Source organism: Erpetoichthys calabaricus, chromosome 15, assembly GCF_900747795.2.
Source record: "Erpetoichthys calabaricus chromosome 15, fErpCal1.3, whole genome shotgun sequence".
In the NCBI taxonomy this organism is placed as follows: domain Eukaryota; kingdom Metazoa; phylum Chordata; class Cladistia; order Polypteriformes; family Polypteridae; genus Erpetoichthys; species Erpetoichthys calabaricus.
The window spans coordinates 16,551,330-16,573,655 of record NC_041408.2 but is presented as its reverse complement, the minus strand read 5'-3'; the positions used below and the strand labels follow the sequence as shown (position 1 = coordinate 16,573,655).

Sequence of the window (22,326 nt, the reverse complement as noted above, 5' to 3'; positions counted from 1 at the left end):
TGATATATATCACGATGAGAGAAGCAAAATCAACCAGAATGTTCAAGAAAATTATAGAAAACAAAACTATCTAAATCCATTAAGTAGTTCTCTTATGAAAGCAGACAGACAGACAGACACTGGATTTTTTATATATATATACAGTGCATCCAGAAAGTATTCACAGCGCATCACTTTTTCCACATTTTATTATGTTACAGCCTTATTCCAAAATGGATTAAATTCATTTTTTTCCTCAGAATTCTACACACAACACCCCATAATGACAACGTGAAAAAAGTTTACTTGAGATTTTTGCAAATTTATTAAAAATAAAAAAAATTGAGAAAGCACATGTATATAAGTATTCACAGCCTTTGCCATGAAGCTCAAAACTGAGCTCAGGTGCATCCTGTTTCCCCTGATCATCCTTGAGATGTTTCTGCAGCTTAATTGGAGTCCACCTGTGGTAAATTCAGTTGATTGGACATGATTTGGAAAGGCACACATCTGTCTATATAAGGTCCCACAGTTGACAGTTCATGTCAGGGCACAAACCAAGCATGAAGTCAAAGGAATTGTCTGTAGACCTCCGAGACAGGATTGTCTTGAGGCACAAATCTGGGGAAGGTTACAGAAAAATTTCTGCTGCTTTGAAGGTCCCAATGAGCACAGTGGCCTCCATCATCCATAAGTGGAAGAAGATTGAAACCACCAGGACTCTTCCTAGAGCCGGCCAGCCATCTAAACTGAGCAATCGGGGGAGAAGAGCCTTAGTCAGGGAGGTGACCAAGAACCCGATGGTCACTCTGTCAAAGCTCCAGAGATCCTCTGTGGAGAGAAGAGAACCTTCCAGAAGGACAACTATCTCTGCAGCAATCCACCAAACAGGCCTGTATGGTACAGTGGCCAGACGGAAGCCACTCCTTAGTAAAAGGCACATGGCAGCCCGCCTGGAGTTTGCCAAAGGGCACCTGAAGGACTCTCAGACCATGAGAAAGAAAATTCTGTGGTCTGATGAGACAAAGATTGAACTCTTTGGTGTGAATGCCAGGCGTCCCGTTTGGAGGAAACCAGGCACCGCTAATCACCAGGCCAATACCATCCCTACAGTGAAGCATGGTGGTGGCAGCATCATGCTGTGGGGATGTTTTTCAGCGGCAGGAACTGGGAGACTAGTCAGGATAAAGGGAAAGATGACTGCAGCAATGTACAGAGACATCCTGGATGAAAACCTGCTCCAGAGCGCTCTTGACCTCAGACTGGGGCGACGGTTCATCTTTCAGCAGGACAACAACCCTAAGCACACAGCCAAGATATCAAAGGAGTGGCTTCAGGACAACTCTGTGAATGTCCTTGAGTGGCCCAGCCAGAGCCCAGACTTGAATCCGATTGAACATCTCTGGAGAGATCTTAAAATGGCTGTGCACCGACGCTTCCCATCCAACCTGATGGAGCTTGAGAGGTGCTGCAAAGAGGAATGGGCAAAACTGGCCAAGAATAGGTGTGCCAAGCTTGTGGCATCATATTCAAAAAGACTTGAGGCTGTAATTGCTGCCAAAGGTGCATCGACAAAGTATTGAGCAAAGGCTGTGAATACTTATGGACATGGGATTTCTCAGTTTTTTTATTTTTAATAAATTTGCAAAAACCTCAAGTAAACTTTTTTCACGTTGTCATTATGGGGTGTTCTGTGTAGAATTCTGAGGAAAAAAATGAATTTAATCCATTTTGGAATAAGGCTGTAACATAACAAAATGTGGAAAAAATGATGCGCTGTGAATACTTTCCGGATGCACTGTATATCTCATACTCTAGTAACATTGGAGTATTTCTGATTAAGAAATTGGTTATGATAATCTAGCAATTTTACTATATTCGTGAACTTGGAGAGACGTCCGCTAACTCTTAACAATTATAAAGGGCTCAAGACGTGACCACACTTGTGCTTGCTGCCCCCCTGGCTTTTTTAAGAAGACACTGGTGATACCATATCTTAGCCATATCACTGGCATATGAGTCCTATTAGTCTTTGTCTTGAGAAAATACCTTCAGATAGGCAATGTTATTAGTAAAAACTTTAAGCCTTGCTCTCTGTTGCTGAGGTGTTTCGCTTGCATGTTTTTGAGCGGCGGCATTTGCTGCACACGGGTCTTTTATAGTGAGGTGCATGCATGTGCCATCTAGTGGCTGTGGTTGAGCGTGAGCAGGGCGGACTGCTCCATACACAACACACACACACACAGGTCTTTCATTTATATATGTCTAATATATAGCTGCTGCATACCAAATTTCGAGCACACTAATGCGCACCCCTTTTTCTGACGGCCAGTATTGTTCTTCCTGACAAAGACGATGCAGTACAAATGGCTAACAACTGTGGCTAGTTCAAATGTAATCTGAGCCCTTTTTTTGTTCCCATTTTGTCGTGGTAAGACATATGACACAAGACATCAGCAAGATGAAGTTCTCTTCTGGTTTTGAATTATAAAACACCTTCCTGACTCCGCATTGTTGCATCATACGCATTGCACGTCTGGATGAGCATTCATTGGTTGTCAGATCACATGTAAACAGACCCCACAGCCAAAGATGAAATCAAACCTCTTTGGTTTTGTCAGAATGTGTCGCTGGGCACGTCACATTAATGCCTTCATGGAAACACGCCACCAACTGTCTGCAACTGCTAAGATTATGTAAATGAAGGCTACAACTAAAAGTCGCTGGAAAAGTTGTCAGATCTGACATGGGCTTTAACCAAATGTTGAACTTTACAGAGTACGAGTACACTGTGAATTTATCCAAAACTCGAATGAGACTCTTTCAGTACAGACAAGTGGACATCCATTCATTATAGGCCTGACTTCTATAGATAACTGCCCTCTGGGATGGCACCCTGTGCAGGTGTATTTGAAGCCCTTTACACAGTTCTGCAGAGATGTGTTGCCTTTCCCCACAACCTTGAAGCTGATGAAGTGAGTTTGGTAAAGTATGGTATGTATGTGGAGATACTGGGTTGCAGTAAGAGAGCCTCCTCTTTCATTTTGTCATCAGATATTAGTCTGGTGCAGGTTTTCTTCCTACGTCTCTGATTTAGTCAGACTTCATTGATCTGTTCCCCACAGTTTTGCCTTCTGTATGCTCCAAATCTGTCACTTAGTATCGCTCAGTGACTTTGCAAACTTGAACTCCGATTCCTTGAAAACTGTGGACTCGTATGTCTTTAATCTTCAAGTCTGGTCCTGTCAGATCTATATATGCTGCTGCTTTACTTGCTTAGAATAAGTTATATTTTAAGACACTGGAGTCTCTTACATCTCTTACTTAGGTATTTGGATCCTGTATTCAAATCTGTTTGTATGGAATTTTTCAAAGATAAACACTGTAAATCATGTCAAAGAAAGCAGGTTTGATATCCTGTTGCACTGTTGAAGGCTTTAGGTTTAAGAACAACTGTTTACGGCAGAAAGCACTGATGATAGGTATTGAGATTGGTTCAGTCTGCTGTCTATTGGTAGTGGCAGAAATAATAAGGTGTTTCACTTGCATGTTGTTGAGCGGCGGCATTTACTGCACACAGGTCTTCCGTAGTGAGGTGCATGCAAGTGTCATCTAGTGGCTGTGGTTGAGCATGAGCAGAGCGGACTGCTCCACTCACACACACACACACACACACACACACACACACACACACACACAGGTCTTTCTGTTATATATATCTAATAATCCAGCGGCCTCATAAGAACAATGCCACAGTGTCTTTAGAAATTTACAGATAAAATGTGAGGATATTTGAAATGTAGGATCGCAATATGGAATGTTATTTGGTTTTATTGCAATTGACTGACATGAAAAACATGTAAAAGTCATAATTTAGTCCTTCTGATCCCCCTAAATCAGTGGTGTCCAACTCCAGTCCTAGTGGGCCGCAGTGGCTTCAGGTTTTCATTCTGACCATCATCTTCATTAGTGAGCCGTTTTTGCTGTTGATTAACTTCTTTTTCCTTAATTTTAATTAACTTGACTCGGGCCCCTTAGTTGTTTCTTTTCCCGTAGTGAGCAACCAAACAATAATGAGACACAAAACGAGCCGCCACATCACCAGCTAACCTGAAAATAAAGAAAGGTGAAGGTCTCGGCCATGTTGGTCTGCTTAGGACACCAGAACATCTTGACGGTGGTCTTAGAAAAAACAGAAAATCAACAGTCTGCTGTGGCAGAACGAGAGCAGCGACAAGTCCTGATATTCAATAACGGCTTTCATTAACCGCAAGAATCGGCTTCTCATTAAGAAACTGGTTGGATTGAAACTGGCTGGAATTTGACGTTCCAGTTTAGCTGGTCATCTGTTGGCTCGTTTCACATCTCAATTTCTGTTTGGTTGCCATTTAATGAAGAAACGAATCAATTCAGAGGACTGAATCCTTAAAAGAGGGCTATGAAAATGAAAGGCAAAGGAGTTAGCAGTGAGAGCTGATTAGGAAAAGGGTTAGAATGAAAACCTACAGCCACTGTGGCCCACCAGGACCAGAGCTGGACACCTCCACCCTAAATAAACTGTAAATATAAAATATGAAAATAACATGTTGTGTAAGCAGTTGCCCAATCTTGATCTTTGTTGTAGAAATTTAAGCCACAAAAGATTTTAGTATCAGTTTCAATCACATTAGCAGACTGAAATTTTTGCCTGTTGTCCTTTACAATATTGGTCAAGCTTCTTCAAGCAGGAAACACTGATGAGGGGTATTGAGATCGGTTCAGTCTTCTATCTATTGGTAGTGGTGAAAATAATGTTTTCCAGGGTTGAAAATGGTAATTCAAAACAGACATCCATGGAACATGACAGTCCGTTTTTTGGGATCCAGATGCCTTGCACAGTTCAGAGGGCTGACAGACACTGCGTACCCATCTAGTTTTTTATGTTAACTAAATCAAACTCTCTAAGTTATCTGAAGAACTCAGTTTCACTGCTTTTGTAACCAATGGTTGTGTTTGTTGCTAGTTTAAAGCGTTGCATTTGTTCGGCATTTTCTTTTCTTCTCATTTCTTATCCTTTTCTGCCCCCTACAGGAGTAAAGATGTCAATACCATGTCAAAGGTAAGAGCCTACAGATAATTATTTTTAGTTCTAATATATATTGCTCTGTGTGGAATATGCATTTTTATGTGTAAGCAGATTGTTTTTTAATGACCAGACCCACCCCCCGTCCCCTTCAGCCTGCCCACCTAAATTTCTTTGTATTTTGGTGGACCAGTGATTAAAGCAGTTAAAATCTCTTTCCACTTGGTCTGTCTCCAGAGCCTTGAGGAAATGTATCTGGCCACTTAACCCTAGCATTTCTTCCAGTGGTGGGTTACATTTGGAGGTCAAAGTGTTTCACAGTGAGGGAGGCAGCTTTTTCACTACTGGTGTCAAATTTAATTTTACTTCTCATCTGGCAAGCCACACATACTGGTGGGCATTAACAAAAAAACAAGGTACTCTTGTTACTGACTGGGTGCCTTTCCCCTGCAAATGTCATTATTTTCTAATGATTTGTACACGTATTCTTGCTAATTCAAGCTAACGTGTGTTTTGCCAGGCTTAAGTAAAGACATTGAGTCATACCATGTAGAAGCAGCTCCGTTCTGTTTGATTAGGTGATATCGTTCTCTGAGTCAGTAGGAGTCGATTAACTAAATGAACATATCCGTAAAGCAGTGGGACTTTTTGGGGGCATTAATATCTGAAATACTACAGCTTATCAGAGAAGGTGTTACGTCTGAATGAAACGAGAAGAATTAAGTTGCCGTGTGGATTTTTGAAATGTGTGCTTTTTATAGATGTGCTGGGAGATGGGAACAGGGGTGCTAGAAATCTGTGTGTATCTTTTCCTCTAATATTGCAGTGTTCTCTTAATTAGTGGCCCATTTGGAAAGGCTGCTGTGTCATTTTTGAGAATTCAATTTGAGCTAGTCCTTGTCTTTGTGTGTGCCACCATGTGATTATTCTGTCGTTGCAGATCACAGAGCTTCTCTACAGAGATGGACGTTATTGTCAGACGCCTTCAAGACCCACTGGTAGCGTTTCAATTTGTCTGATTGTAACTCTTCCACAAATCCAGCCTTCTGTGTAATAATGGGCTTGAGGGATTACAAGAGCTGCTGTGGTGATTGCTTTGGTGTGCACAGTCTCCTCTAAAACTGTGTCCTAGTGACTGTGTGTATGTGTGGCCTGACATGTAGATCTACTGAGAAGAAAAATATCTATATATTTTCCAAGCAAAAAATCAACCAAATGTTCATACAAACTCCGAATATAAAAAGTGTGTAGTGGATGTGTATCTGAGTCTGTAAGCCAGAGAGGCACATTTGAGGCATGTTGCTAATTAGGACTGGAAATTACAAAAGTCTCAATTCTCACATAAATATGGTTAATTGGGTAAACTGGGTGAAAATGAAAATGCCCTGTCCTATCTGGTTTGTCCTCCTTTTATGTGCAGCTCTATAGTGCTCTCCACTAATAAAGGCACCCTTGGTAAATAAAAGCAAAATGGGCTTTTTTTTCTCTTGATCTTCCATTTAAAATATGAACAAAAACATAACCTTTAATTGAAATAGAATAATTTGGGGAAAAAAGTTGTTTTGATTAAACAAATAATTTTACTCAAAAATGTGTGCCACAAGTATTCACACCCCTTCATTTAGGATAGCAGCACAATATTGGTGTCTTCAAGCAGGAAACACTGATGGAGGGGTACTGAGATCGGTTCAGTCTTCTATCTATTGGTAGTGGTGAAAATATTGTTTTCCAGGGTTGAAAATGGTAATTGTTCAAAACAGACATCCATGGAACATGGCAGTCCGTTTTTTGGGATCCAGATGCCTTGCACAATTCAGAGGGCTGACGGACACTGCGTACCCATCTAGTTTTTTATGTTAACTAAATCAAACTCTTTAAGTTATCTGAAGACCTCCGTTTCACTGCTTTTGTAACCAGTGGTTGTGTTTGCTAATGTAGTGCAAGTCCAATTTTAGGTTAATAGGGACTTGTGTGGTATCAGTTTTTATATAACGAACAAAAGTATTTTTTAGTACTGGACATTACAAAAGTTTTAATTCTCCCATAAATATGGTTAATTAGGTAAACTGGGTGAAAATGAAAATGCCTTGTCCTACCTGATTTACCTCTGGTGCCCAGCAGCAGGTCCTCCTTTTATGTGTACCTCTATAGTGCCCTCCACTAATAAAGGCACCCTTGGTAAATATCCCGGGCAGGGCGCCAACCCACCGCAGGACACACACACACACCTACACACCAAGCACACACTAGGGCCAATTTAGAATAGCCAGTCCACCTAACCTGCATGTCTCTGGACTGTGGGAGGAAACTCACGCAGACACGGGGAGAACATGCAAACTCCACACAGGGAGGACCCGGGAAGCGAACCCAGGTCTCCTTACTGCAGGGCAGCAGCGCTACCACTGCGCCACCGTGCCGCCCCTAAACAAATAATTTTACTCAAAAATGTGTGCCACAAGTATTCACACCCCTTCATTTAGGATGGCTGTGCTCGGGTCCCAATGTGGGTGGTTCGTCGTGTAATGACCACGCGCTGTAATCTGCGCATGCTCTCCTCCTCTGTCATTTAATACTTTGTATACCCCCCCCCCATTCCCAAGGACAATAACTTTAAGTCGCTCATATAATACTTAATGAGATTAGAGAATATATGGCATTATTCCATTATAAAGAATCTCTTTAGATCTTTCAGATTTCAAGGTCCATGCTTGTGGACTCTCCTCTTCAGTTCATTTCAATAGTTTTCAATAGTGGTTTAGATTAGGGGACTGGGATGGCCATTGCAAAATCTTGATTTTGAAGTGTGCTGTTTTATCATTGTCCCACTGGAAGATTCAACGACGGCGTAATTTAAACATTTTGGCCAAGGCAGTCAGGTTTTGATTTAATATCTGCAGATGTATAGATACATGGTATCATGGTCTTCATTAAGCAAGTTATCCAGGGCTTTTAGCAAAAAAACATTCCCCATCATCAAAGATCCACCACCCCTCTTGACAGTAGTGATAAGGTACTTCATGCCTCAAATACTAAACCCAACTCTGGTGTTTGTTGCTTTAAAAAAGCTTTATTTTTGTCTCATCTGACCACAGAACTAAGTCCCATCCAAAGTTCCAGTAAGATTAGGCAAAGTGCTCGACGTTGTTTGACAGCAGTGGCTTTTTTTTGGGGGGTGCATCCCTCCCTAACAACATTGTTTGATTGTAATTTTGAAGACTTTCTGACCCCATGACCCAGCTAAAATCTGCAATTCTACAGCTGTGATATTTGGAGTTCCTTTGGCCCCTCAAACTGTCCTTCTCACTACGTGTGGGGTCAGTATAGACACACTTTCTCTTCCAGGCTGGTTCCTAACATCTGCAGTTGCTTTAAACTTTATCAATTATTGTTCAACCAATTACTTGTGTTCTTGTAGCCATTTTCAAATTTATACAGCTAAAAAACCTTTTGTCACATTTCAACACTGCGTCCTCTGGTCTACTGTGTATGACTAAGGGAATTTAGTCCGTGTCACCTCATATCTATTTCCCAGTGGAGCAGGAAGTCACAGCAGACAATGTAAATGGTCCTACTCATTCAGATGAGCTTAAACATAAAACAAATGTGAATAGCAGTATGCCTCAGTTAGATTTTACTTATATGACTTCCTAAAGGTGCTAATAATTGTGGCACACACATTTGAGAGAAAAATATTGTTTTACTATGAGTATTTCTTTTTCCTTTCAATTATTTTACTTTAATTAAATGTTAGTTTCTAATATTTTGAATGAATGATCAAGAGTTTAAGCTTTTAGTTTCTAATATTTTGAATGAATGATCAAGAGTTTAAGCAACAAAATCCATTTTGCCTTTTATTTATCAAGGCTGCCAAATATTAGTGAGCACTGTATGTGTATTAGTTGAGTATCCCTATATTTAATTCCTAATGTAGTTTGAAGTGTCTTTAACAGTGCAATTCTCATTTCTTATCCAGTTGCAGTAGCAAAAGTAATATGTATTTTAATATTTTAATGCTGTATATTTAAGCTGTTTTTATTTGGGTATATATTACTTACCTGTGCTATATCTTAATTACACTGTCTTTTCATAGATGCTTCTGTCATGGAAGGAAACAGGCTGTGTTAGCATTCTGTACTTTGCAGCTTTTATAACCCAAGTGCAGTTTTAAGTTGAACAATTCATAGAATTTGTGCTGGCTAGGATAGTGATGTAATGTAAATATGTTGGCATGATAGCAATGTACATGCATCCTGTAAATTATATGGGTGGCTGAGCAATGGGAACATCTATCAAATAATACTCCAGCATTCAACAGCATCCAAGTCTACCAGGTGTTCACATTTTGACATGTGCTTACATGTTCGTTTGTGTGTCTGTCATGCAGAGAGAGACTTTTTCCTTGTCTAGTTTTGTATTTTATTGTGATTTCATGTTTGTGCATTGTAGATGTATGTGTATAGCTGTTTGTGTACTATGCTTCTGTCATGTCCGCAATCCCCCACTTCTTGCCTTAGGTATGTGACAACGGGGTACATCCTTTTTTTGTTTTTCAGACTTGGTGGGCTTCTTTCTTTATAACCTGATTGACAGCATGAGTGATTCAGAGGTGCAGGCCAAGGAGGAGGTGCTCCGCCAGTATTTCCATCAGCTCAAGGAGATGGTATTGTGCTCATTCTCTCTGCTGACACACATCTATTAAGTTGCCAAATAGCAGCTTTTAAAGTAAGAATGTCCTCTTGGTGATGAAATGCGACAAGAACATCATTGATAATTAGCTAGACAAGCACTTTATTTGTTACAGTTTCTTTCTTATTTGATCTCAACACCTGACTCTTCACATTTAGAACACAAGAAAACTTTAATTAACATTGTTTAATTTAACGACAACATATTTGGCCCATCTCTTCAGAAGTTAAGCCTTAGTCAAAAAAGGGGTTATTGTTTCCCTTAACTCCTAATCATCACCAAATGTGACCTTACAGTGTGTTAGGGTTCCATTTAAACATTACTCCCCCCCCCCAAAAAACAGTTGCATTTAAAATAACCTTGTATATGCTGATGTCAATATGGAACTCTGTTGACTGGCTTTGTACAAATATGAAATGCAGATGTGCGATATTTCTGGAGCTGCCACATTTCCATGTGTATTGCATGATAATTTCCAATATCCGTGTTCAGTTCAAGTTTATAATCGTGTGTGCACAGCACAAGGGAATTCTTACAGCCGTATCAGCTGGTTTAGGCACCTGTCAGGTGCAGGTGCTTTAGTGACTCAAGAATCGGCAGGAGTTACATTTGTAAATTGCATATATAAAAAAATAATTAGATAATTAGTGTAAATGTCTTCTTTTCTTTCCCCATCAGGACATTGTAATTCCAGTGAATACCTACAGGGGCATTCGGAATTTGCTAGATTCTTACCACGTTCCAGAGCTAATCAAGGTTTGTGCAGAATAATGGTAGAGTGGTTTAGAATTTTCCTTTCTGTCTCCTCAGTTGGCCGTGTGTTGAGACAAGATTGGATTTTTTTTTTCACTAATCCACTTGCTTTTATCAATAGCATAGCACTATTACTGCTGGTAGGTCAACCCTAGGTATAATCTTTTCAAATATCAATAGTACTTAATATGCAGAAGTCCACTGTCACAAAATGTATGAATGCATTTTTTTTTTTATATTTCAGGATGTCCTGATTTTGGTGGATCAGGAGAGCCTAAAATCCAGCGACTTACAAAAGGCAAGTGAAAAAGTAAAACAGCAAGGCTTATAACTGAAAGCTTAAGTACAGTGGCTGAGTCAGACTTATTGATATTGATGGGGTTGGAGGGGCACTTTGTTAAGAAGTGGTACTGAAAATACCTTAATTACATTTAATGCTGTCAGACTAACTTTTACTTTCCTTATTTTTTTTGGTTTTATTTTTTGTTAAAGCCACACTGTTTCTTGTCTTTGTGTTTTCTGTGTGATATCATTTTTAAAATCTTCATAAGGAATCTTTAGTAATCCACAGTTTACTGAGTTCTCCCTGAAAGTTACGGTTAATATTCAGTCAAACAAGCTACACCATAGTAATAACAAACATAGATTTAATATTTCAAAGCACATAAGCAGACTCTCTAAAATGGTTAATTGTGTAACCACATTGTATTTGCACTGAACTCCAGCATTTGCATATGTAGTGTGTTTGCACTGTGGTAACTTCTAATACACTAATGCTTAGTCCACACTAACACTGCACAAATGTGAAAGAGTTTTTACATTTCCCATCTGTGCTAGGATTTTCAGATAATTTTTGCAAAAGTTTTATCATTCGTTCTGAAACATCAGAAAACATGCATTTTTCTTGGGCATACATAATTTATCACCCAAAGGCAGTGTTTGTGGCGCAAACCCAAAGTAAATTAATATGTTGAAAGAAACTAGAAAAAACAAACTGGCAATGGAGATCAATTAATTTTAAATGAGTATAAGATGCCAAACCCATGGAAGACACAAACAGGAAGTCCTACCAAAAGAAATACAGCAAAATATAATCTAAGTGCTTTAAGGTGTTGTACCCGTCGGCTGACGCAGGGAAATCCGGAGAAGACCATCTCTGGAATAAAGATGAATGGGGCAAAACTAAATTCTGTGCTTGATTACATGAGTTATATGTCGGCATTTTTGAAAAGCCCTCCTTTTTTCGACATCCTCACTGCTATGCCGTTTGTAAAATATGGAAAATGTCATTAAATTTCCATTAAAACTTTGGAAAAAATGGAATTAAGTTGTTGTAAGTATTCAAACAATGAGTACAGGTATTCTTGACTTTTTGTTGGCTTTTTTTTGTTTTAGAATTTAATTTTCCTTTACAAATTTAAAAAACAAAAGCATATACAGTGTCTGTGTTTATTACCATTTTTTGCCATGCTTTTTGTTCCCCTGATTTAGCACTACTGTTGTCTTTTTCCTGAAGCAATAAATATGAGGCAGTATTCCACTGTTCAAGAGAATATGATTTACTAAATCAAATCTCATTTGAGTTTGTTTTACTGTTATATTGACTGTATGTGCGTACCAGGGTGAGGCACACACCTGATCAAGATAGATAGACAGATAGATACTTTATTAATCCCAAGGGGAACGTCTGCTGTTTCCTCCTCCTCCTCCTCCTCCCTGGACACACACAAAGCACTTCCTGTTAATCACCCAGGAGATATTAATGACTTAATTAGCAACAACTATAAACACAGTCCGGTTCATAGTTGTCGCTGGTGCAGGTAACTTAAATTTGCAATACTCGCAACTGAGCCGCATCTTAAAATGTATTCTTTTGACACATTCTTGAATTCTTATCCTCTGTGTATCAGTGGGTTCATTTAACCACGTGTAATGTGAGTCTTGGTGGTTCAGCTGTGGAAGTTTCATTTTCCATCTGGAAGCCTGTGTTCAGTTTCTTGCCTTTGCAGCCATTTATGTTGCAGGCACTGTTGTGTAGCAGCCATGGAATTTGTCTCTGAGCCATAAGATGGCCACTTCACTCCCCTCTTCTTAACTATTGTGTGACCTTGAGTAAGTTACTTAACCTGTCTATATTCCAGTTGCAGAAGAAGAATAAAAAACATGAACAAAATATATTTTGTATCTGCACTTCTAAAGATCCTGGGGACAATGTTCTTTTAAATAAAATAAAGGTTTTGTTTGTGAAGCTGACAGTGAAACGTGTCACACTGTGCAGTCAAATTATGCCTGTGCTACCAGTATCTTGTCGAAGTTATTTCTTCTCAGGCATGGCATTTATGTATTTGCAACATGAAATTGAGTTTCAAAGTCTAGTGATTTCTAGAAATTAAAAACAATATATTTTTCCCACACTGGTGTTTTACATTGGAGCATCCATTTTTCATGCCAAGACAGTTACCGAGTATTTATCTGTGTCTTGCAATTACACGCACATTTTAAAATAGCTTACAGCTATCATTTTTGTAAAAACAAAAAACACCAAAATTATGAGATTTAACCATTTTTTAAAGAAAACCTTTCACTCACCAGGGCATGGTTTCTGTCACGTCAGACCAATGTGCCATGTGGCTGGCTTTGTTTTTATTTACATCCGTGTTTATGTGCGAGCTCACAAAATGTATCCACCTCGAGAAAAACAGTGCCAGGAATATGCAATCAATGGATTATTTCAAGATCCCTTTTTGTTTTTACAAACATGCCACGGAAACACGGAAGGCATGTTTTCATTTATCAACACTTGAAGAAGATGTATTCAGTAAGTTTTAGGTTTTTATTTTCCGGCAGTTCTTCATGACCCCTTTGGTTTCATTGTAAAGCACCTGTGCTGGCAAGATGTGTACAGTAATCCCTCCTTCATCGCGGGGGTTGCGTTCCAGAGCCACCCGCGAAATAAGAAAATCCACGAAGTAGAAGCCATATGTTTATATGGTTATTTTTATGTTGTCATGCTTGGGTCACAGATTTGCGCAGAAACACAGGAGGTTGTAGAGAGACAGGAACGTTATTCAAACACTGCAAACAAACATTTGTCTCTTTTTCAAAAGTTTAAACTGTGCTCCATGACAAGACAGAGATGACAGTTCCATCTCACAATTAAAAGAATGCAAACATATCTTCCTCTTCAAAGGAGTGCTTGTCAGGAGCACAGAATGTCACAGAGATAGAGAGAGACAAAAGCAAACAAATCAATAGGGCTGTTTGCTTTTAAGTATGCAAAGCACCGCGGCACAAAGCTGTTGAAGGCGGCAGCTCACACCCCCTCCGTCAGGAGCAGACAAAGAGAGAGAGAGAGAGTTTGTTTTTCAATCAAAAATCAATACGTGCCCTTCGAGCTTTTAAGTATGCGAAGCACCGTGCAGCATGTCGTTTCAGGAAGCAGCTGCACAAAAGATAGCAACGTGAAGATAATCTTTCAGCATTTTTAGACGAGCGTCCGTATCATCTAGGTGTGCGAACAGCCCCCCTGCTCACACCCCCTACGTCAGGATCACAGATAGTCAGCGCAAGAGAGAGAGAAAAGTAAGTTGGGTAGCTTCTCAGCCATCTGCCAATAGCGTCCCTTGTATGAAATCAACTGGGCAAACCAACTGAGGAAGCATGTACCAGAAATTAAAAGACCCATTGTCCGCAGAAATCCGCGAACCAGCAAAAAATCCGCGATATATATTTAAATATGCTTACATATAAAATCCGCGATGGAGTGAAGCCTCGAAAGGCGAAGCGCGATATAGCGAGGGATCACTGTATGTATATATATATATATATATATATTATTTTTTTTAATCAATAGAAATCGCTGGACTTTGGAACACAATTTTGCATGGCAGATGCATGTATACCAGGTTTACAAAGGAATAACTTCGACTTGAACAATATCGTAATTATCCTTTAATGCGTCTCTGCCATATTATAATGCATTTTATACTAGAATTTTTTTTCTATAGATGCCCAATGCTCATTAAATATGAGGGAAAAAAAAAGTTTAACTACGATTTAGTTAACTCATTTATTTAACAGTTTTTCTCTTTTTGTATACATTTTGTAGCTGTATTTGTAATGAGTTGTGTCATTAAATCGTCTTTTTTTTTTTGGAAATTACTCATTGGTCTTGTGGTCTTGCATTGCATTTTTCAAGCGCCCACTGCTTTGCCCATTTTTTTTTAGTTAGGAGCTAGCCTTTTTTTTTTTTTTTTTTGTAGTTAAATAAAAATATTCGCCTCAGTATTGAATACAAACACTAAGCCCACAGTAGATTTTTTTTTATATGTTCTCTTGACACTTCACCCTGTAACTGTCAGAGAGCAGACCTGCCACTTTGTCTCAAATAAATGAATATGTGCTATGACTTGTCACTTTTGCTGCGGTGCATTTGTACATACATGTATAATCTTATTAATGCAGCAGACAAGGATTGATATGTTTTCTTTTTTTAACTTGTTCACAGAGTCCAGGTTCCAAGGTGTCTGAGCTGGAAAGTAATCTGAGGGACCTGAAGGCGGAGGGTAGGCCTGTCCGGGATGTGTTGAAGCAGCTCATTCTGGCCCTGTGTGCTGAGGAGGTATGCTATGCTATGCTATGCTCTGCTCCACCCCACCCACTCTCTGCAGTTCTGACCAAAGTTTAACCCAATATACGAGTTTCTTGACAATTTGTAAAATGTTACCCAAATGGGCACATCTGAGGAAGGCTGTCACTTGGACATTGTGAGAGGTTTAATGACTTCCTCGTGATAGTTTCTATGTTTCCTGATCAGTCTTTGGTACAGTTTGTCAGTTTTATTCCAATATTTTCTGACAATTTTGAAATTTGTAGTTTGAAAGCGTAAAGATATGAGACAAAGGAGAATGTCCAGTAATGGACAGAAGTACCTGTTTTGTACTACTCTAGGTGTAGCATAGTGAAGACAACAAAACACAACTTGAATGAATTCTGTGGAGGAAGACGTAATTATCTGTTTGTTAGAGCAGAGTTGTCTGCATGACAATATAGCTGAACTTTACTGTAAAAGTATACATAAGGGCTATTTCTGGAGAAAAATGAACACAATTCTGTTTAAAGATGTCCCCACATTGAAAACAATAGAGTATGTTTGCACAAATGACAGTAACATGTTGCTCCTATACCTATACTGTAAATGAGAACTACTGGTGCCTTTACATTTAATTTGTAATAAGTCTAGGAGGCAAGTATTTAACAGACAAATGAACAGACTTTGGTAAATTCTGCATATGCTGTACAATGCGCCTCTTCATCATAGCTTTTGCGTGTCTGTGTGTGTGTATGTTGGGGTAAAAATGTAATACTAAAGAGTAGTGCTGGGTGGTATACCGGTTCATACCGAAAACCGTTTTTTATTTTTTTTATGATATGGATTTTTCTTATACCGCAACACCGGTTTAAATTGCCTAAACGACGTTTGGAACGTGGCGCAGTGGGAAACTATTCAAGTGGGGACATTTTTCACTGCTACACCGCTAAACACACATTTGTTGCACTAGGGCTCTTTTTCACTGCTACACCACCAAATAGTGGGCGGTAGCATAGGTATGCCGCACGGTGAAAATGGACAGAGAGCTGAAAAAAATGAGTCACGTCTGTCGCCTGGAGATGCTTTAGTTTTAAAAGGTCAGATGTGTAAATACTGTTTCTATACTACTGGATAATACTGCAGGCCAAGTTGTACTTGTTTTATTTGTTTTCAATACAGTGTAATGTACCTGGGTACTGTGTAATATTGTGACGACATGTTGACTTTATTCTCGTACTTTGTCATTAAAGTAGAACATCGTAAACTAAACTTCATCGTAAAATGAATATTTAATTTACTAGATTTTCTCAAACCCCGTCATAAGTTATATAGCACATTAAATGCTTTGTGTTAAGTCTTCCCCGAGCTTCTTAAACTGACTTCCTCTGCACTAAGAGGAGGCACCGGCAGCGATCGCCGCACAGAATTCATTCACATGATATTCATGCTCTCTGAACATTTAGAATGCCAAGATAAATACTTGATATAAATAAATACTTGATATAAATACTACATTTTCAGAGAGCAGGAATATCATACAGTGAATGGATTCTGTATGGTGATCACTGTCTCCTCTTAGTGCGGAGGAAGTCAGTTTAAGAAGCGTAGTGATTAACAAGTGGGTCGGGGAACACAACACAAAGCATTTAATGTGCTACATTAACTTATGACGGGGTTTGAGAAAATCTAGTAAATTAAACATTGATTTTAGGATGAAGTTTAGTTTACGACATTCTACTTTAATTATAAAGTAAACTATGAAAATAGAGTGGAAATGTCGACTTTAATCTCGACATAAATGGCGAGAATAAAGTGGAAATGTCGACTTTATTCTTGACGTATAGTATTTTTTTTTCTTCACCGTGGCCCTAATACGATTCCGTAGGGCTATACCACAAATACAATGATAAATGCAAGTTGCAGTTGTATTATTTATGTATATAACTTAGCTTGAAGCAAGGTCCATATTAATGCAGTTTGCCTAAATGATAGTTCAGTTGGTAAAGATGTCATCACCAAGATTGCACTTGTTTTATTTTATTTTAATTTGGTGAATACTGTGTAATGCACCTGGGCTTTTGAAGCCTTGAAGTAATAGTGCAACTATCAGTAATAATACAATTATTTATTTTATTGTTATTATTTATTAGTTTAAATATTATGCAGTTTAATGATGGTAAAGTTGTTTAAAAAGTCACTTTAACGTGTCAGTGGACAGAGATTGTTAACATTAACAGAAAGTGTAGTTGGTTTACAAAAAATATTTATTTATTCCTTTTCTAAGACGTGTTCAGTGCAATACAACTTTTGACAAGCACTTCTGGATATTTTCCTAAGTCTAAATACCTCTTTGGATGGTTGAAAATATGTTGTCAAAATTATAATTTAAGTTTTTGCAAAATTTGTTAAATAAAAAGGTTCTATATTTTGACTGCATCTGTCATGCAATGTGATTTCCTTCTCTTCATTAGTACCACCCCCTTGAAAACTATCACTTTATGGGGCAATGCAAACCTGTATTAATACTTGTGTGCACATTAAAATGTTTTTTTATGTACAATGCTCTTGACAGTGGAATAGGTTATTCTTAGCCAGTAATTGCAGTGGAAAATGTGGTTAACATCCACTCATGCATGGGAAAAAAATACCGTCAAATACCATGAAACCGGGATAATTTAGAAAAATACCGTGATATAGAATTTTGGTCATACCGCCCACCCCTACTAAAGAGTAAACAGATCTTAAAAGATTCCTATTAATCCATAAATAGTTAACTTCCACAGTTCTGTCCTGCATGTGTCCATCCAACTATAAAGCTGCTACAAGTGATGTTTGTTATTGGATTAGGAAGTGTGTAGGTCTTCCTAACAAAAAGGCTATTTAGTTGCACTGTGCCCACCTGACTAAAATACGGGGCATTTAAAATAAAATTAAAAAAAAAAAAAGGCAACATGTTGAAGAGCGCATTATTCAATAACTAAGTATTATACAAATATGGTGCTTGCACAAAATTGTACTGTTAATGTTCCAGATTTTGGTGCTTGAAAATTGGAATGCATCATGGCTGGCATGTCAAACATGAGCAGCGACATACCTCAAAGTGTGTGAAATTAATTGGACTATAAGATTGACGTTTGCCATGTGATAAATGGGGACGTATATAGAGCATTTGTAAGATTTTGAAAAATCTATTGAGTTCTTTTATAATTTATTTTAGACTACATGTTCATATGATTCTTAGTTACTGAGTAATATGTTTGAATCACCATTAGTTTTACCATTTGTTCAACTGAGAGCAGTCCATAGTTTCTATTTCCACATGTATCTGCATTAGGGCAATCAAGAGGGAAAATGTAGGTGGGTTCTAGCAGGTTTACCATGAACTTGTTGCAGGCCTGTTATTTTTAAGACTTGGTGTTTGTTCCTCACTCTGTAAAGGTATATTCTCAGTGCACTTTTTCAGTTAGTTTTGAGCAGGTGTGTTCTAGGTGCTGCATAGCCATCTCTTTATCATTCACTGTTATGTAGTGGAAGGTCACACTGTGGCATTGCCGTCATCGAGATGATAAAATTGCTAAGTGCTCTGTAGTCATTTAAATTTTCTATTAATTTTCCAAACAATATGATAATAGCTTAAGGAAATCGGCTTATTTAGATTGGAGGTAATTGAGATGCAGAAGATTATTACCAAACAGAAAGGCTGACGCCTAATTCCCTGCAGTCCATATTTATATTAGTCTTGCAAGAGAGAAATGCGGCTCATCTCTGAATAGGTGGCTGAAAGCTGGCTTTTATCACTCACTCTGCTGCTTTGTCTGCAATAACAAATACAGTATTTTACTTCTGCTTAGATAATGAAGGCTTCACTGGGGGGCTGAACCCACTCTGCTCACTCTGAATGATTAGCATATACTAAAGCTTTAGGGAGATCTCTTCTGACTCCCTAATCACAGTTTTGTGGCTTAATGAGTATGAAGGAAGAGTGCGTTAAAATCCTCTAATAAAGTTTGAGCGACAAGCTCAGAGGTGCATAAATTGCTCAATGGCTTCCCCAGTTAAGTTACTTTACCTCTTGTTAACTATCAAAACTGGCTGATCACCAAAGTTTAAATTGTTGCACAGAGAGGGTTTTTACTAACAAGTAACAATTCCATAGGCTGACCTAGTTATCTTCTTTTCTGTTCTCTCATATGGTGGTTTGTTCATTCATTATCATGGCTACCCCACACATTGACATGGATAATTTTTGGCCAAACTAGATGTAGACAGCAGTGCTTATTTAATTATGTTTTGAAATTGTGAGCTTGTATCATAGAGTTTATACTCCTTAACAATAGTACTTGCATCCAAATTAAGAAATTTGAATGACAGATTGAAATGAGTGAATCTCTTCTTGGGTTTTTCCAATGCCTTTTTTTAATAGTATTACTTGTTTACATTAGACTTCCTGATTTTCCTGCATATGATCTGAGAATTTAAAATGTACAAATGTACATAACTGAAATGATGCCTATCATGATTGTGAATTAGGTGTTCTGGAACAGGCTGTCTTCATATACATATATATGTGTGTGTCTGTGTATATTGTCACAAATAATTGAACCAAGAAGCCAAAGAAAGGTTTGGGGCAGCCACCCATATATATTCTCCCTGGCTGCAAAATGGGTTATGATATACTGTATATTGTACTGATGTGCACAAGTCGGAGTCCAACACAGAACTGATCAACTGTTTGGCGGCTTTAAAGGCTAAAACAGGATATGACGTCAAAGGGGCCGGATCCAGAAGGATCTTCCTCCATAGGCTCGGACCTGGACGTGACATCATTAAAAGGGCTGGCGCCGAAAGTGATGTCATCAGATGGGCCAGGTGGAATATATATCTAGGGGGCTTTGCTCGCCAACCCCTGGCCCTACGCTATGCACTAGCCACTTTGCGGTTCTGCCGCTTGCGTATGGGGATGCAGGTGTACAATTTAAACATTTTTATTTTCATGGGAATTGGTACATATGCACAATAGAACAATTTTACATTACAGCGAGTAACTAACCATATTAAAAAATAGTAAAATGTAATAATTTGAAAGTAAATTATGTTTCATGCTGCGTTAGAGTTAATTCGTTGCGTAATACGATTTTGTTCTGTTTGGCTTTGAAATTAACACACAAATACTTTTTAAACTTACACTTTTACTGTAAATCTTCAGTAAAAACTGTTTTTTTAATAAAATTTTCGTCAATATCGCATTGAATTTTGATTCTCTGTTTCTACTTTCATTGTGACAACGCAACGTATAACTGCCCGTGATTGAAGCAATTCTAACGGGAAACTGTTAAAGTTTTAATACGAATGGCATATCAAGATCTCCTTTGTTGTGTAATGTTATCCCCTGAAGATGTACTACATTACCTTTCTTAGATACATCCTTCTTTCTACAGCAATTAGTGCAGTGGTAGACCGGACGGTGTTAATGGTTGTAGATATTCTTCGGGATATTGAAAGTTGATGTTTTCATGTTCCGCACAATCACCACCAACTGTTTCAGCATAGTCTATTGATGCGCATTTAATCAATTTGCCGTGTAACCAATCGACATTTTTGGTGTTAATTTGTTTGACTTCATTGTTTCTCGATGCTAAGATTGCCCGTGTACTCGTCTTCTTTAATTGGGAACTTAAAGTGAAGAAAACGTTAAAATTTATAAGAGCCAGGAGAGCAGGAACTGTCTGACAAAAGCATTCACACGAATGAGAGGTGAGAGGACCGTGGGAGTGGTTGAATGTGGTTGAGAGGAGGGCATGACCAAAGTCTTGCGGGACTTGAAAAAATCTCTTCAAAAAAGTCTTGTCTCATCGCAGGATTTTTTTTTTAATAGAAAGATAAGCTCTCATGTCTTTCTAAATTTCTTTTAAAAAACAGATTCTTATCAATGAACAACCTCAGGAGTGAAAGACCATGAATTGAATGTGTGACTTTGTACAGCAAAACTGCTAAAGAAAGAGCTAATAACAATAACATAGAACAGCATTCGTTAACACAACTTCTAGTTACTAAGTTGTAGTCACTGTAAAACATACAACATTCTAAAGAAACCTGAACAGATTCTGCCAGTTCTTGAAACTGGGAATAAATTGTTCCCAAAACAATGGTACTTAGCATCTGACTTAATAAATAAAATAATCATGAAAACCTGAGAATCCTGTTCTTTTTGGGACAGTCTGCATCCCATTGGTTATATGCTGTGTAAGTCAAGATTGTTGAGATGTTGCTATGTAACCCTCTATTTATTTTGCTTGTGTGCACCTCATTCTGAAAAAGGTGGTTATTGGGTCGTTTTATCAAAGCTGTTAGGTTTTGAGTAGCAGTATGGATCTGCTTTCTTGGCTGTTAGAACAATATGCAGTTCACCCAATAATAAGCCAAAGTAAATGATGAAGGGCCATATGAAGTCTTACCACCGGTTTCTGTCTTCGTCAGAATTTGCAGAAGGCTCTCGAAGTAAAGGAAACCTATGAGGATGATATGGCTTTAGGAGGCTATGCAGCTCTCATCAACCAGTGTTGTCGGCATGGCAAGGCGGAAGAGGCCTTTAGCCTGAAGCAAGAACTGTAAGTAAAAGGCAGCATTTTAACTGTGATATAGAACATTATTTTATGTTAAGGTACAGAAAAGTTAATGAAAGTGCATTTAACATGTGTCAGAAATAATGTGTTGAAATTTTATAGGTTATTATATAAAGAAAAAATGTATTTACTTGAGTCAGAGCATTTGTAAAGCATTACAGCTTAATATTACTTATAGTGGGACAAACTCAAGTAACTAAGTTTTTTAAACAGGAAATTTGATTTTGTTTATAGATTACTTTTATAGAGAAGAGGATGATATTAATACACACAATTGAGCCTGCGAGTAACCTAAGTGAGGCAACATATAAGATTATGATACTTTATAACAGTTTATAGTTTATATATATTTTATATAACTTGAACAGGTTAAGTGACTTGCTCGTATGTTTCAAGTGAGTCACGGGCAAGGAATTAACCGCCACCCATTGGGCTTAAAGTCCAGTGACTTAAGAATTGAGCTGTTAACACACTTGGGGTTCAAATGAGTTAAGAATTGAACCAGCACCTAATTTCCAGTGACTTAGCCTTTTCATACTGACTGCCTGTTTATGTTGGTGCTTGCTGTTCTTTAAAGGTGGGGTGTGATGGGTAGCAGTCAGTACGGTTGCTCTTGCTAGAAGTAGAGTAAT

The 22,326-nt window shown here is 38.3% G+C and overlaps 1 protein-coding gene across 1 annotated transcript in view; it reads left to right on the top strand.

The window, feature by feature from the left end:
• The window catches only part of lrpprc (leucine-rich pentatricopeptide repeat containing), a 110,638-nt gene that overhangs the window by 36,940 nt on the left and 51,372 nt on the right, over nt 1–22,326 (top strand). The window contains exons 15-21 of the mRNA XM_028820834.2: nt 5,050–5,077; nt 5,982–6,039; nt 9,595–9,701; nt 10,406–10,483; nt 10,725–10,778; nt 14,988–15,101; nt 21,549–21,679. Of these exons, the coding sequence (XP_028676667.2) occupies nt 5,050–5,077; nt 5,982–6,039; nt 9,595–9,701; nt 10,406–10,483; nt 10,725–10,778; nt 14,988–15,101; nt 21,549–21,679 (570 nt within the window). The remainder of the gene's footprint in view (nt 1–5,049; nt 5,078–5,981; nt 6,040–9,594; nt 9,702–10,405; nt 10,484–10,724; nt 10,779–14,987; nt 15,102–21,548; nt 21,680–22,326) is intronic.